The 12,605-nt window shown below is 46.9% G+C and overlaps 3 protein-coding genes across 3 annotated transcripts; 2 read left to right on the top strand and 1 right to left on the bottom strand.

Annotated features, from left to right (window-relative positions):
• Window positions 1-2,699: 2,699 nt before the first annotated feature.
• Window positions 2,700-3,500, top strand: LAJ45_07666 (uncharacterized protein; the record flags this gene model as incomplete). Its single annotated transcript, XM_046117222.1, has 1 exon — window positions 2,700-3,500. The coding sequence occupies one exon, from the start codon at window positions 2,700-2,702 to the stop codon at window positions 3,498-3,500; it is 801 nt and encodes a 266-aa protein (XP_045969518.1).
• Window positions 3,501-9,552: 6,052 nt separating this feature from the next.
• Window positions 9,553-10,419, top strand: LAJ45_07665 (uncharacterized protein; the record flags this gene model as incomplete). The annotated part of the gene is made up of 1 exon (XM_046117221.1): window positions 10,120-10,419. The coding sequence occupies one exon, from the start codon at window positions 10,120-10,122 to the stop codon at window positions 10,417-10,419; it is 300 nt and encodes a 99-aa protein (XP_045969517.1).
• A 715-nt stretch (window positions 10,420-11,134) lies between these two features.
• LAJ45_07664 (uncharacterized protein) lies at window positions 11,135-12,373 on the bottom strand (the record flags this gene model as incomplete). Its single annotated transcript, XM_046117220.1, has 2 exons — window positions 11,135-11,514; window positions 11,581-12,373. The coding sequence occupies 2 exons, from the start codon at window positions 12,371-12,373 to the stop codon at window positions 11,135-11,137; spliced, it is 1,173 nt and encodes a 390-aa protein (XP_045969516.1).
• Window positions 12,374-12,605: the final 232 nt, after the last annotated feature.

Raw genomic sequence — 12,605 nt, 5'->3', positions numbered from 1 at the left:
GTGCACATGCATACACTTAACCTATATGTCCATCGCGTTATAATATTATTTGTGGACCTTCAGCTGGCTTGTGAGAAAGTAAGACCGGAAGATTCAGGGATTCGGATCAAATGAATTTCCCGGTGGCTCATTTTCGGTCCCGACCTCTTCGATCGACCTCGTGGAACGAAAACCGACCCGCACACACACACAGTACACATGTCCAGCTTATGTGCCCTGTAGTCGGATATCTATGTGGGGGATCATGAAATTAGAGTTTCGAGTGATATCACGTCAGGCAAGGCCCAAACTAGCTTTAGTAGCTGAGGCAGATCCGATTTAAAATCACCGATAACATATTGGTCCCCTTGCAGCAATACAGGCTCCGCACGTAGATGATCCGTTTGCCCGATGATCATACTGAAACTAAACACCGTGCTAGAACGGCTCGTATTTCCTCTATGGCATGGAAGCGTGAGCTCGAGTCTCGACTATGAGAGACATGTGTGTATAAACCAGACAGACCCCGTGGGTGCAAGGCATGGATGAATTAAAGTTATGCAGGCATACACGAGGTGCCACTTTAGCCTTGAGCCTGACTTTCCTTCCGCCGCATAGGCACCCGGATCCTAGAAGTTACCGAGCGAGTATTTATGGTTATATTAAATTAACCCCAGATTTACGAGGATATCATATGGAGCCGAAATACTTGGATTCCCTAAAGCGTGTTAGCAGAGCCCTCACCTCTGTATCACCTTCCTCTCATTGAAAATTCTCTAGTGATTCAAACTGCCAAACGACATGCATTAATATGTATGTACTTACTCTAGATAGGCAATACATCTAAGTGCCGGACACCTCCCACCAATCGATACGCACGCTTGACGATGTATAGTCACTGACAAAAAGTTTACTCTCAAAGTTTGCATTGGCCGGTACTTGTTGCCTACCCACTAGTACGCCTTGTACTGAGCGAGCCTTTGTGACCTTCCAGATTGATTAATGGCAGTTGAAGAGGAGAAAAAAATAATTATGACAAATTTTATTGCCCGGGTTCATGGTTAGACAGATCGGAACAAGCCGAAGTGTTGCCATAACTTATAGTGATCTATCTTGAGAACTTCTGAAATCTCGTCAAGAGATACCAAACGTTTGAGTTAGCCCCATTCACACTACATAAATCCAAGAGTTAGAAGATGGAATCCAAACTAACGTGACTGTTTCTTAGCCATGCCTCTTGTTAAATGACCTTCCAAAAGACGCTTCGCCGGTTATGAATCTCTTGGAGGACCTCCTTTTAATTCATATATGTAGTTTGAGAATCGTTGATCCAGGGGTGTTATCCTTGAATGACACATATTGACCGCAGAAAGAGTATATGAAGCTACGTCAAGCATAGCATTGACTTTGAAGAACACAGAAAATACCCAGTCAGAAGTTGCTGTAATTGGCAACACTGGTCCAAGAGTTTCTACCTATACATCTAGTTGCATATCGATCCTATCTTGCAGAGAAATATCTCTATATCAAGAATGATGTGGCCGGCATATAGCGAGAAATTATAGTATGTCGTTTATCGAACCAGCATTTATATATATGTGTGTTTGGATAATATAAAGCGATGGGTGACAACTCCCTATCGTAGAGTAGATCATTTAGTAGGCCTAGGCAGCAGCATGTTGTACAACTGTGTGACGTTCTATTCTCTTCGGTCACAAGATGAACACAAGCGAGGATGGTTTATTAGAGGTTTAAGAGTCTAGCTAGTTATATAGGTCTAGTCTAGATTATAACACTGCGGTCTAGTCAATATTATGTCAGTGTGGCTCGACTGATAGAGTTGATGACATGCTGGTTAATTCTAATCATTGATTGAGACAACGTACGTCTTACATACATGTACATACTTGACAGGAGCCTTGAAGTCCCAAATAAATAAGGTGTGAGTTTGCCTTGTGCACGTGCATGTACTACTTTCTCGCTAGAGATCAAAAAGGTTTCATCGTCCCAGTACTGCGGTGGATGAGGAAGTCATACTGAATCGATACCGAAATTTGAGATTGACTCCCGATTATCGCAACGTGTTATTCCACATCGTAGAAAAGAATATAATCTCATGATCATCCCTAGAATAGATCGAACTGCACATCCACCAAGACTATAGACCGAGGATACAGATATTTTGAAACACGGGGAATTAAAGAAGGATCAATCAAACAAACGGCGAAGAGGTAGTGGTGATCAAGAACGTGGGACGAACTCACTAAAGTATTTGAGAGTAAACTTCCTCCTATCAATTAGGCCAATGATACTGTTCCTATTGTACATAGTGCCTAGATCGATCTTAACTACCGGTATTGTCACAATATGAGTATTCCATTACCTAGCTAGGCCTATGGTAGATACCGTAATTAACTACTTGTATTTCACCAGAAAATTTTCATCTCGTCCTTAGTCCTTGGCCATTCCCCGATGTTTCTTCTCGACATCACCCTTTTTAATCCCACCATCGAATTCCAAAAGCCCTCCCCATGTGGGTCCTCCAAAGAACTCCCAAGCCTTGGCACATCAACCAAGACCGCAGCAACGCCCCCCCCCCCCCCACCACACTAAGGACCAGGGTTCCCAACCCCCGGGATCTCCCCACCCCAGCCAAGAAAGCTTCTTTAACCCCAACCCCAACAACAAAACCCCCATTACCGCCGCCCCGCACCGCACCTATGTCTCCGCTCCCCGCCCACGAAACCAAGCATGAACCGCTCCTCCACTACCCCGTCCTCCCAACACCCCTAGTCCTCGACCTAACACAATCTGACACGACCCAGACCACCACGGGCTCCACGCTCTGGCTCGGCGCACAGGTGCTCGCCGTCTATCTACTCGAGCTATATGGCGCTGGTTCCAAGCCACCGCGCAACGCCAAGCAGTTACGCGCGATCGACCTAGGCGCCGGTGTGGGGCTCACAGCGAACGTGCTTGCTATGCTCGGCTTCGAGGTCGTGGCCACGGATCTGGGGGTTGTGGTTGACGCGGTGCTGGCGGGTAATGTCAGGGCCAACGAGGAGCGTGTTAGGGCCTGGGGCGGCGGCGGGGTCATGGTGAGGGAGTTGGATTGGTTTGTGGCGCCCGAGGAGTGGGATTGGGGAGGGGAGGTTTCTATTGCGCCGCCGAGAGTAACCACAACAACAGAGGATTGTAATGGTATCAGTCCATGTTTTGATGTTGTGGTGACGGCGGATACGCTTTATGTCAAGGAATTGGTGGCGCCGTTGGTGAGGACTATGAAGGCGTTGTCGGTGACTTCGAAGAAGGGGAGGAGGTGTCCGCCTGTGTTTGTGGCGTTAGAGAGAAGGGATCCGGAGGTTATTGAGTATGCCCTGGAACTGGCAAAGAAAGAGGGATTCGATTGTAGAAGGATCCCAGATGCGCGGTTGACTAAGTGCCTGGAATCCGCTGGAGTCAAGTGGGAAAAAGAGGACTGGGACGGAGTAGAGATATGGAAATGGACGCTCAAAGTCTAAATTTCAGGTATATTATTGCTTGATTGTGAATTGTGTGAGTAAAGTTCACACCTAAACCCCCGATTTTCTGAAATCCTAGCCGTAACCCTATTGTCTAGGCTTTTAAACGTACTTTATCAATCATGATATCCATGTTTTATCCTGTATCTATGAGATGCGGTACTACATACTCTAGTCGACTCGCCTTCAAGGTATAAAGGCTCAGAATATTTTTTTTTAATCAGGTGTCTTCACCTACTTTTTCCCTAGAGGCCAGGAGACTTTTAACAAATATTTTGCATCCAATGCCCCAGCAAGCGTGCCGTCTATCACACATATGCATATAGGAGCCAGAGGCCTAAAGGAATCCAGAAATCCAGTACGAAAATATATTCTACGGTACCCACCCTCCCAGGCATCACCTTACCTTGCGAAATTTCTGCTAGTCGATTATGTAAATATATAGTCTTATGAATAACGCCCTCGGTAATGAGAGGAAATCATAAAATTTATGCCCGATAATCCAGATGACCATAACCCAGAAATACCCGTGGCCCATAAAACCCATAAAATAAACCTCTCCGTTCAACGAGTAGGAGGGAAGAAACTCCGCACCAATCATAACTCCTTTCCGGCCTGCTAGATACTCCGATACCAGCCAGTACCGGGCTCACCTCCTTGGCAATACTCCCAGCCCCGAGGTTTTCTCAAAAACTAGATCGATACCCTGAGATATATGGAGAGCCAAAGTTCTTCATCCAAACACTCCGGCAACCGGGATATGATCTCCAAAACACAACCACATAACCGCCCTCTCCAAGCGCCACACATAAAAAGGCATCCAAAACTATCGTCCGTGGTTGCTACGAATATGTAGATTCCATCAATTATTGGCCCATCTCGCCGATACCTCATTTCGGCTATACCCGCCCCATCAGGATCATCCCGAGGGGGACTGGCTGCTATTGGTGGGTTGATCTAGACCGTTCCCCGGCTTTGGAATGACCCACCTCCCCTTCCCTAATAACACCCCAGAAATAGGTGCTATATATGGAAATTGCACTCTACGTTACTCTAGGAGAGTGCTGGATGGCTGGTGTGTAGATAGTCTAATTGAAATCTTGGATGGCGGGTAGAATGAGTGATTTTCTGTGATCCAATAACGTTTTGCGTCCTAGTCGTAAGATATATGGTGGCTAGCTAGCTGCAATTTGCAGATAGATAGGCACCTACCCTTTTCAGCTCGTAGTTTAGAGAATTGAATGAGCATCTATGCGCATTGCGCTATGGCGCACGGATATAGTGAATTTCTTTCTCAGGGCGACATTTTGATGCCTGAAATAGCGATGTCCACCAGTTAGCACAGTAAGGCGGCTTGGGAGAATTTTCAGATCGGCCTCCGGGGAAAGAATGGCTGGGCTCGAATTATGATACATCTCAACCTCAGACGTGGTCCGTGTTGCTACCAGCGAGTGAAATGACGAGAGTCGTTACCGGTGCTGTAGTTTGCCAATACGGGATTAGGGTTTGTATCAGCTCAATCCTTCCTTTCCTTCCTCCCATCCCTCTACTCGCTGTCGGTACGCTACCACATACTAGACTATACCATACTATACCGTCAGCGCCTCATCAAACCCGAGGGATGCAATTTAGCATCTGGCGCGCGCCCTCCGCCGGGCAAACCCGAGCGGACCGAGAAAGCCAGCATAGTGCACGGGCGGCGGATAGTCTTAGACACAATCGGCCGTTATATTCTCTAGTGCCGTTATGATTATTATTCTTTTTTTTCGTCGGTCTAGCAATTGTACCGTCAGCGTTGTTGATCAAACTAGGGTGAAGGGGTAGATGTGTTGGTTAGAGGTGATACTCCCAGTTTTGCTACATAGGAGGGGTTGGAGAGGGCCGTGGGTCGGTAGCTGTTGAGAAAAGAACTTGCATTCCACAGAGGTAGTTTGAAATTTTCATCGCGGGCCAGAAAGACAGGTGTGCTGGTAAGTTCAGTTTTAAGGGGTAGATCTATGGAGGAGAAGGAGGAGGTTCGGCATAGCGTTTTGGCCCTGCATGGGATTTTTCTTTTGTACGGGAATGTCCGCCTTCGTGTTCAATCCCGCAGTGCAGTTTGCGAATTTGGCCGTGGTGTAATCTGCACGCCGTGGGGTTTTCTTTTTAGAGGCAGGGGCCGGGGAAGCCGCTTCGGTGTGTAGCGGGGTAGTATGCACAGTACCAGAAGCGTAGGTAAGACTGATCCCGCATCCCGCACGGCATATTCAACTCGCAATGCCGAAGAACGCAACAACCCCCATAACATTATCAAACCCCATTCCACCACTCTATACCATACTACCAATCATCGAGTGATCGATCATGATGCAAATACGAGTGATTATATATGATATCGATTATGTAACCATCCACGTCACGTTCGAACTACATACTCCGCCGTACATGTACTTGTGCAGCAGATTCAGCTTAGAGTAGTACTCTAGAGAAGAGTACATGTACCTAAAGTACCCTAGTGTAGTGTCTCGCGAGTCGCAGCCTGTACGGCGTACCTGCTTATCAAGGTAAAAGTGATGATCCAGCTGAATGCGCAACCGGGTCCAGATTGGAACTCTTGCATGAGAGACGTGACTTGACTTTGGGGGCCGAATTTTGAATGCAGCGCTAAGCATCGAACAGGATTATTCATGTGAGGGCGGTTGGTAATGGAAGACATATCAATGTCTGCTGAATGTGTTTACTGACATTTTAGTAATATTACAATTATAGTTACGGTACTGTAATCAGTTAATAATAATGATAAGAATAATATAGAACTGACGCTTTACTAAGAAACAAGCACTGTCAATGTGCTGCTGCCGGGTACTACTGGAATGATAACAGTTTGTAACGTGTGAACAGAGGCTAAAGAATGGCCCCTACGGGAATGGGAAGATTGAACGCTGGGTTCCAGTGTATTGATACACTAATACCATCACTACTTTGGACCTAAAAGTAGTCTGACTAGACTCTTCACTAATACCTTCCTCTAATATTTTTTGTATTTTGTGGAAAGGTTCAATCTCGGAACTCCATTTCCCAAGCCCTGAATTCCGTTTCTCAAGCCCCAATTCCACTCCTCAATACAGCCCTCCACTCGATCACCCAGGTCTTTTCCAGTACTCTGCCTACGGCCTAGAGTACTCTACCGCATAAACCCGCGGACTTAACCATCTCCATATTTCGGGCCACCTGCGATTGGTCAGAACTGAGCCTCAGATAGAGTACATACTCTACGTACTCCTCTGAGCAGCCCAAGCCCACTATCACAGCTATTACAAGCTGCGCAGTGCATACTCCACTACCTACATGTATGTAGAAATAGAGTAGGTAGACTAGGTATCAGACCGCCCCGCGGCCGATAGCATGTATGTAGAGTTACGTAGGGTACAAGGCTCCAAATAAACTGAGGTTTCTAAAAAAGCCTACGTAACCTAGGTAGAGTAGAGTACTCTACCTAAATTTCTGTAGAGTAGTTGACTGATCTACTACTCAGCCCCGGATGTCAATCTATCTAGTGCGTATAGTCCCAAATAAATCCATGGTCGTGTAGTGTGTAGTGTGACAATGTCGTATCACCAGCTAGGTAGCCCCACAGAGAGGTGAGTGATTCCAGAATACCAACGGTGAAACGGTTAGATCATGATCTCTGCACTCCGGCACTCCTCGTTTTCCCAGAGAAATCCTTCTACCAGGGCATTTATTTTGCACTCGAGTCCCCATATGCACAATACCTTTGCGTAGAACCAAATAGAGGGCTAGAAACCCACAAAACCCAGAGCCTTGTGAAAGATATCTATCTGGCAACTACTCCAGCTGCCTCCCCGGTCAGTCGCGTCGGCATCCGGAACCCACCTGCAAAAACAAAGAGCCCTCGCGGCTGATATTGATATCCGTAAAGGCACAGTTGAACACCCCGTGAATTTCGATAACAACTAGCTCTACCGACATAGAGTAGTTCGTTACTCTCCGGCGCGCCATTGGGAGGATAAGCACTGAAGAGCGCCCTCTCCGTCTAGCTACCCCTCACTATCTATCAGCTTGATGCACTTGGGGAAGAAAAAACAATCATCCCTGCACCTAGAGCTTCAAACATCGGACTAAGGAGAATATCATTGGAGATTGTTCCTGGCTGACGTGGGTTGGCTCGATCAATGCCCATTGAGACGTCACTGTACGTGCTGGAGTGGAGTACGGCTTACACACTGCATCGCGAGCTCGGGTTAGCGCCCAATGGGGGCCAGTGTTTCTCGTCTCCCCAGTGCTCTAGAAAAAAAGTCGGGGTGCTAGGGAGGGGAGGAAGTCTTTTGGGTTGGAGGGCGGATCTTTGACTATCTTTATTTTTGGGGGAGATTTCCACCTCCTAGAATAGAGCCTCGTCTGAGATTCCGGGGAAGGCGGGGGGCCGTCGGTGTCGCTTCCCTTGATTAATTGTAGCCTTCTTTCTCCAGGCCCGAAGCACGCACGTACACGTCGAAGTTGACTCGTAGATATCTATTTCTAATGACGTCAAAAACAGATCGCCAGTTTCGGTATTGGTCAAGGTATCAACATGTATGTAGAGTGGTATCTACTATCTACTGACTCGCTAGGGCTCCAATAGTCCAGGAGGTTATTTGCCGAGAGTTTCGAAATATAGTAGATACAGCTGCGCATGATCATATTATGAGCATGAGAAATTCCGTTCTGCGCTTGCGTTTACTGCTGTCCTCGTTTGATTCGTGGCGGACCTGTGGTTTATGTATCCTTGGCCGGTGGAGTAGAATTTTTCCTCTATCTTGCATGAAACCCCCGGGATTGAAGGCCGGACTACCTTGGTAAACAGGTAAACAGAAAATCATTTCGCATCGATAATTCTAGACGTTTATCGAAAAACACTCCATCATGTGTCGCCGCCGTGTCGGCCATCCTTCACGGTAAGGCAGCTGCAGTACCACAGTAGAGGAAAGGAGTAGGCCAGAATCGGCTACTGCCGTCCATTGTTAATTTGTTATTGACAACAGATGTCTGCATCTGCATATTCTCGAGAGAGAGTTGTGTAGTGAAACCTAAAAGTTCTATGCACATGCAGTCCGTTTCCAATGATTCAGAGTTGGAATATACCCTAACTTTTCGTAGTCACGAGCATCCCAAAGGGGGTAATAATCACAAGTTGCTGCTTTGAGATTTTGCCAAGTCCCGCTTAGCGCAGACTGAGTATTATATGTCTGCCTCGATCTGGTAACGAAAGTTGGGTTGAGCCTCATTTTCTACGTCATTTTAGCCTTTTTCGCTAACGTGGCCAATGATGGTGGTACCAAAAAATCTGATAATCCCTGCCAACGGATAACAAAGTGCGCCATAGATCTATTCACGATTCGCCAGATATCCCAAAACCGTATGTAGAATACCTACTCTGGCTACTCTATTCTGGAGAAGCAGCACGACTCACGAGATGCATGCAGGCCGGGGAGAGGGAGGAGAGGCGAGAGAGAGAGAGGAATAGTTGGATGATGACTGCATGGAGGCCTCGTGAGTTTGCGTTCACGAAGCAAAGCATGGACAACACTTCGGTACATTCGGCAGGCGCTTGCCCATCATCATCATCATCACTCTCCCCCTCCCTGGCTCCCCCGATTGCGCAGAGTCGGTATCCATTGGTCGAAAATTTGGGGACACTTTTTTTTCCATTACTGCGATAGCAGTCCTCATTATGCAAACAGACGGGCCCCCCGGCCCATGAAACCACATATGATGCCCTACATATTCAACGGTGGAAAAAAAAAGGGAATACCTATATTAAAGGGTAACACCCACACCTCAGGGCACTTTCTGATCTGTGTCTGGATATAGTGAATAGTACAGTACCAGTCTGTACTGACATTATTCAGTGTACGGAAACCATCATAGAGGATATGTTCGCGAACCGTTCTCAATAACCTCAATTTACCCTCCCCTCCTCTCTGTAGATCAGGACTCTCTTCTTTTCTCTCCCCCCTCTTAGCCCTGTAGAACAGGCTTTTTAAAATTTACCCTTTAAGCCCCATCCTCAAAAATGGATCCAGTCGGTCTCACAGTCGGTCTCCTCACCACCGTCGCCGCACTTGTGTGTAAGGTGCACGAGATGATCGCCCAGGCCGAGATCGCCGGCGATCAATTCAAAGACCTACAGTGTGAGTTCATGCGCGCAGAAGAGGGACTCAAATGCCTCAAGACAATCTTCGAAACCTCGACCCTCCGGCCCGCAGATGTGGACGAGTACAGAAATAAAGTGGACGGCTTCAGTAAAAACCTCAAAAACGTTCAAACCCAGCTCGAGCAAATCCACAGTAACCTCAACAGCCGCAGCTTCTTCAAGCGTTATGCGCAGAAGCGGGAACTGATGGATGGAGAGCTCGCCCGGCTTAAAACAATTGTAGTGGACTTCAACTCGAGCCTGACCTATCTTGCCACAACATATAGCTGTGTGGTCGGTAACCGCAACCACGCCTACGCAAAGGCCGCCAACGAGAAGCTCACCAGGATCGAGTCCCAGTTGAACAAGCTGGAATTCAAGACCGAGAAGAACCTCCAGAGCATCAGGGTCGACATCGACCTCAACCTACAGTACGTAGCACAGGCCATGCAGCAGCTGCAGGAGGTGCCCGAGTACTCGGAACCGCTTCCGAAGTATGAAAAGCACAAGCCAATGTATATCCTGATCGATAAGGATACGCCGGGGGCAGTGACCCCATACACGACTCCGAGCACGCCGAGGGTTATCCTCGATTCGGCATTACGGATGCCGCTAGATCCCGGCCCTTTATCTGATGAAGCGTTTCGAGCTTCGGGTTGGTATGTTACCTGGGGTCTTCAGGGAGCACATGAGGCGCAGAACGAGTCTTGGAATACGCACGCGCTTCAACAAGCCAGTGCTGTTTGAGTATTTTATTATACTGGATGAAGCTTAATCTGTTTCTATATGCCTTCGATCAGTGTACTTTTTTTCTTCTCTTTACGGGGGGCTGCATTTTTTCTTTCTTTTCACTGTCTTTATTTATTGGATATTTGGTGTTTTGTTTTTTCTCTTTTGAGGGGAGGAGGAGGGATGGGTTTGGTACTGGGTACTGGGTATTGGTTATTGGGTAATGCGCTTTGGGCTTGAGTATTGGATAATTACTGGAGTGCAATTGGTGGGCTATTTCTTCCTGCTTATTTGGCTGGTCACAATTTTATACATAAATTTTCACAGAAGGTTTCGAATGAAATTTGAGCTGAAATACATAAGGATACAGGTTGTGTTTCTGATTCATGGATCCAGTGGTACGCAATTCTGAATTAGATGCGTGGGGGGGGGGGATAATTGATAGGGCAGTGTGGGAAGAAAAAAAAAGAGAGAGAAAAGAAAAATAGGAAGAATAAGAACCGCCCATAGTCTCGTTTAATCCATCATGTCATAAGCAGTCTTTTCATGATACAAAAGAAAATCGTCCGGGGCCCGTGGAGTGACGGGATCGTGATATACAAAAAATAAAATATGCAAAGAATTCCCTAAGCCCTGCGCTGAACCCCAACGCATGTACACCTTGTCGAAGTTTCTGCCTGAGGGTAGAGATAAATATATATACAAATAAAACCGAAGGAAAAAGAGAGGAATGTTAATATAATAAAACCTGGATTTTTGCTAATGGCAATGGCAAGTCATTTGTACCGTACTGCTTTAACAGCCCTGGAAACACAGTTGCTCGCACAGTTCTTGATGCCTGATCAGAATTCAGCACAGCTTCCATCGTCGTTGTGTCTAACATAGACTCGTGCCCAGGTTTTCCCCAGGCCACGTCAAATCTAGTGGGCTGAGCTGAGATGGTGGAATATAATTCTGCAGTAGCCGAAACCAGGGCTTGCATACTGCGCAATCGTGCATCCTCATTTGATCCCTTCAGAGCAAATGATTTTGTCAAGTCATGTGTGTTCTTAGCAATTCGATTTATCATATTGCCTAGGTCGTAGTTACTATGTGGAGAAGCGGATTGGAAGGCTGGTTTTTCAGAACAATTAGTTTAAGGACAGAAATTTTTGAGTATGAAGACCAGTCACAACATACCTTTGTCACCTAACACTACCAGAGCAATTATTGCCCGCAAAACAGAAATCCTATATTCCTGTTTCGACAACAAATTCCACCAATCTGGTATGTTTTTGTCTAAAAGTTTGCGGTTTGGGTCCTCGGGTGAGAGAGGGTTATCAGAACCGCTCTGATACGGTACGCTGTCCGGAGCGATGTAGAAATTCAAAATATGATCCATTAGGCGGCCATCCACAGTTTTGAAAAGGCGAAGCATTGATCCGTCGTCTTTAGGCTGCGATTGCCAAGGTATTTGACCTAATATTTCAGTGGCATGGTGGGGGTGGGCCCAAGTACAACCAGCATTATTTGCAGGAGTCTGATTATTCCATGAAGGATGACCGATGATCTCATATGGAGGATTCTCCCCGAAATTATTTGCCGGAACGTTACAATACGCAGGAATTTGGGTTTCATAACCACCGCTCATATTAGGCGCCGGAGCGCCCGAAAAATTACTTTGACCGTTTCCACCATAATGGTCCCATAATATGGCAGGAATATTCTGGTAATAATTTTCCCCCATAGGTGGTTGAACGTCCGCACTCCTGGGGCTTTGGGAGCTCGGGCTTAGAGAGCCCGGTTCCTGAACTGAGACGTTTGCAGGCCGTTTTTTTCTCTTTTTGCCACTTTGGGAGGTACCAGGTCGGCTCGCGGGTTGGTGATAGTTGTTAACAGGCGAGACTTCGACTTTGACTTTGGGGCCGCAGATACCGCAAAGTCCGTAAAGTATACGCCGAACTACGCTCAGTTTCGGCTTCGCGGTTTCCATAGTTTGCTTAAGGCGGGAGCAAGCGAATCTTCACCCCGTCCCTTCTCCAACTTTCGTTATGTGTGCGCTGTGTCGCGATCGGTGAGGTGTTTTATGGGCGACCTCGGAATCAGCCGTGTACTGATATAACCGGTAGGGTGATAGCGATGTTAGCGGTGCTGGCGATAGCTATGTAGATTTTTTTGAATATCGGGTTCGTATGTGATGTGATGATGCTGAGCGTAGTAATAGA

This window comes from Morchella importuna, assembly GCF_003444635.1.
Source record: "Morchella importuna strain M04M26 chromosome Unknown Morimp01GS025, whole genome shotgun sequence".
NCBI lineage: Eukaryota > Fungi > Ascomycota > Pezizomycetes > Pezizales > Morchellaceae > Morchella > Morchella importuna.
The sequence above is the reverse complement of the archived record's forward strand: the minus strand, read 5'-3'. Positions and strand labels throughout refer to the sequence as shown.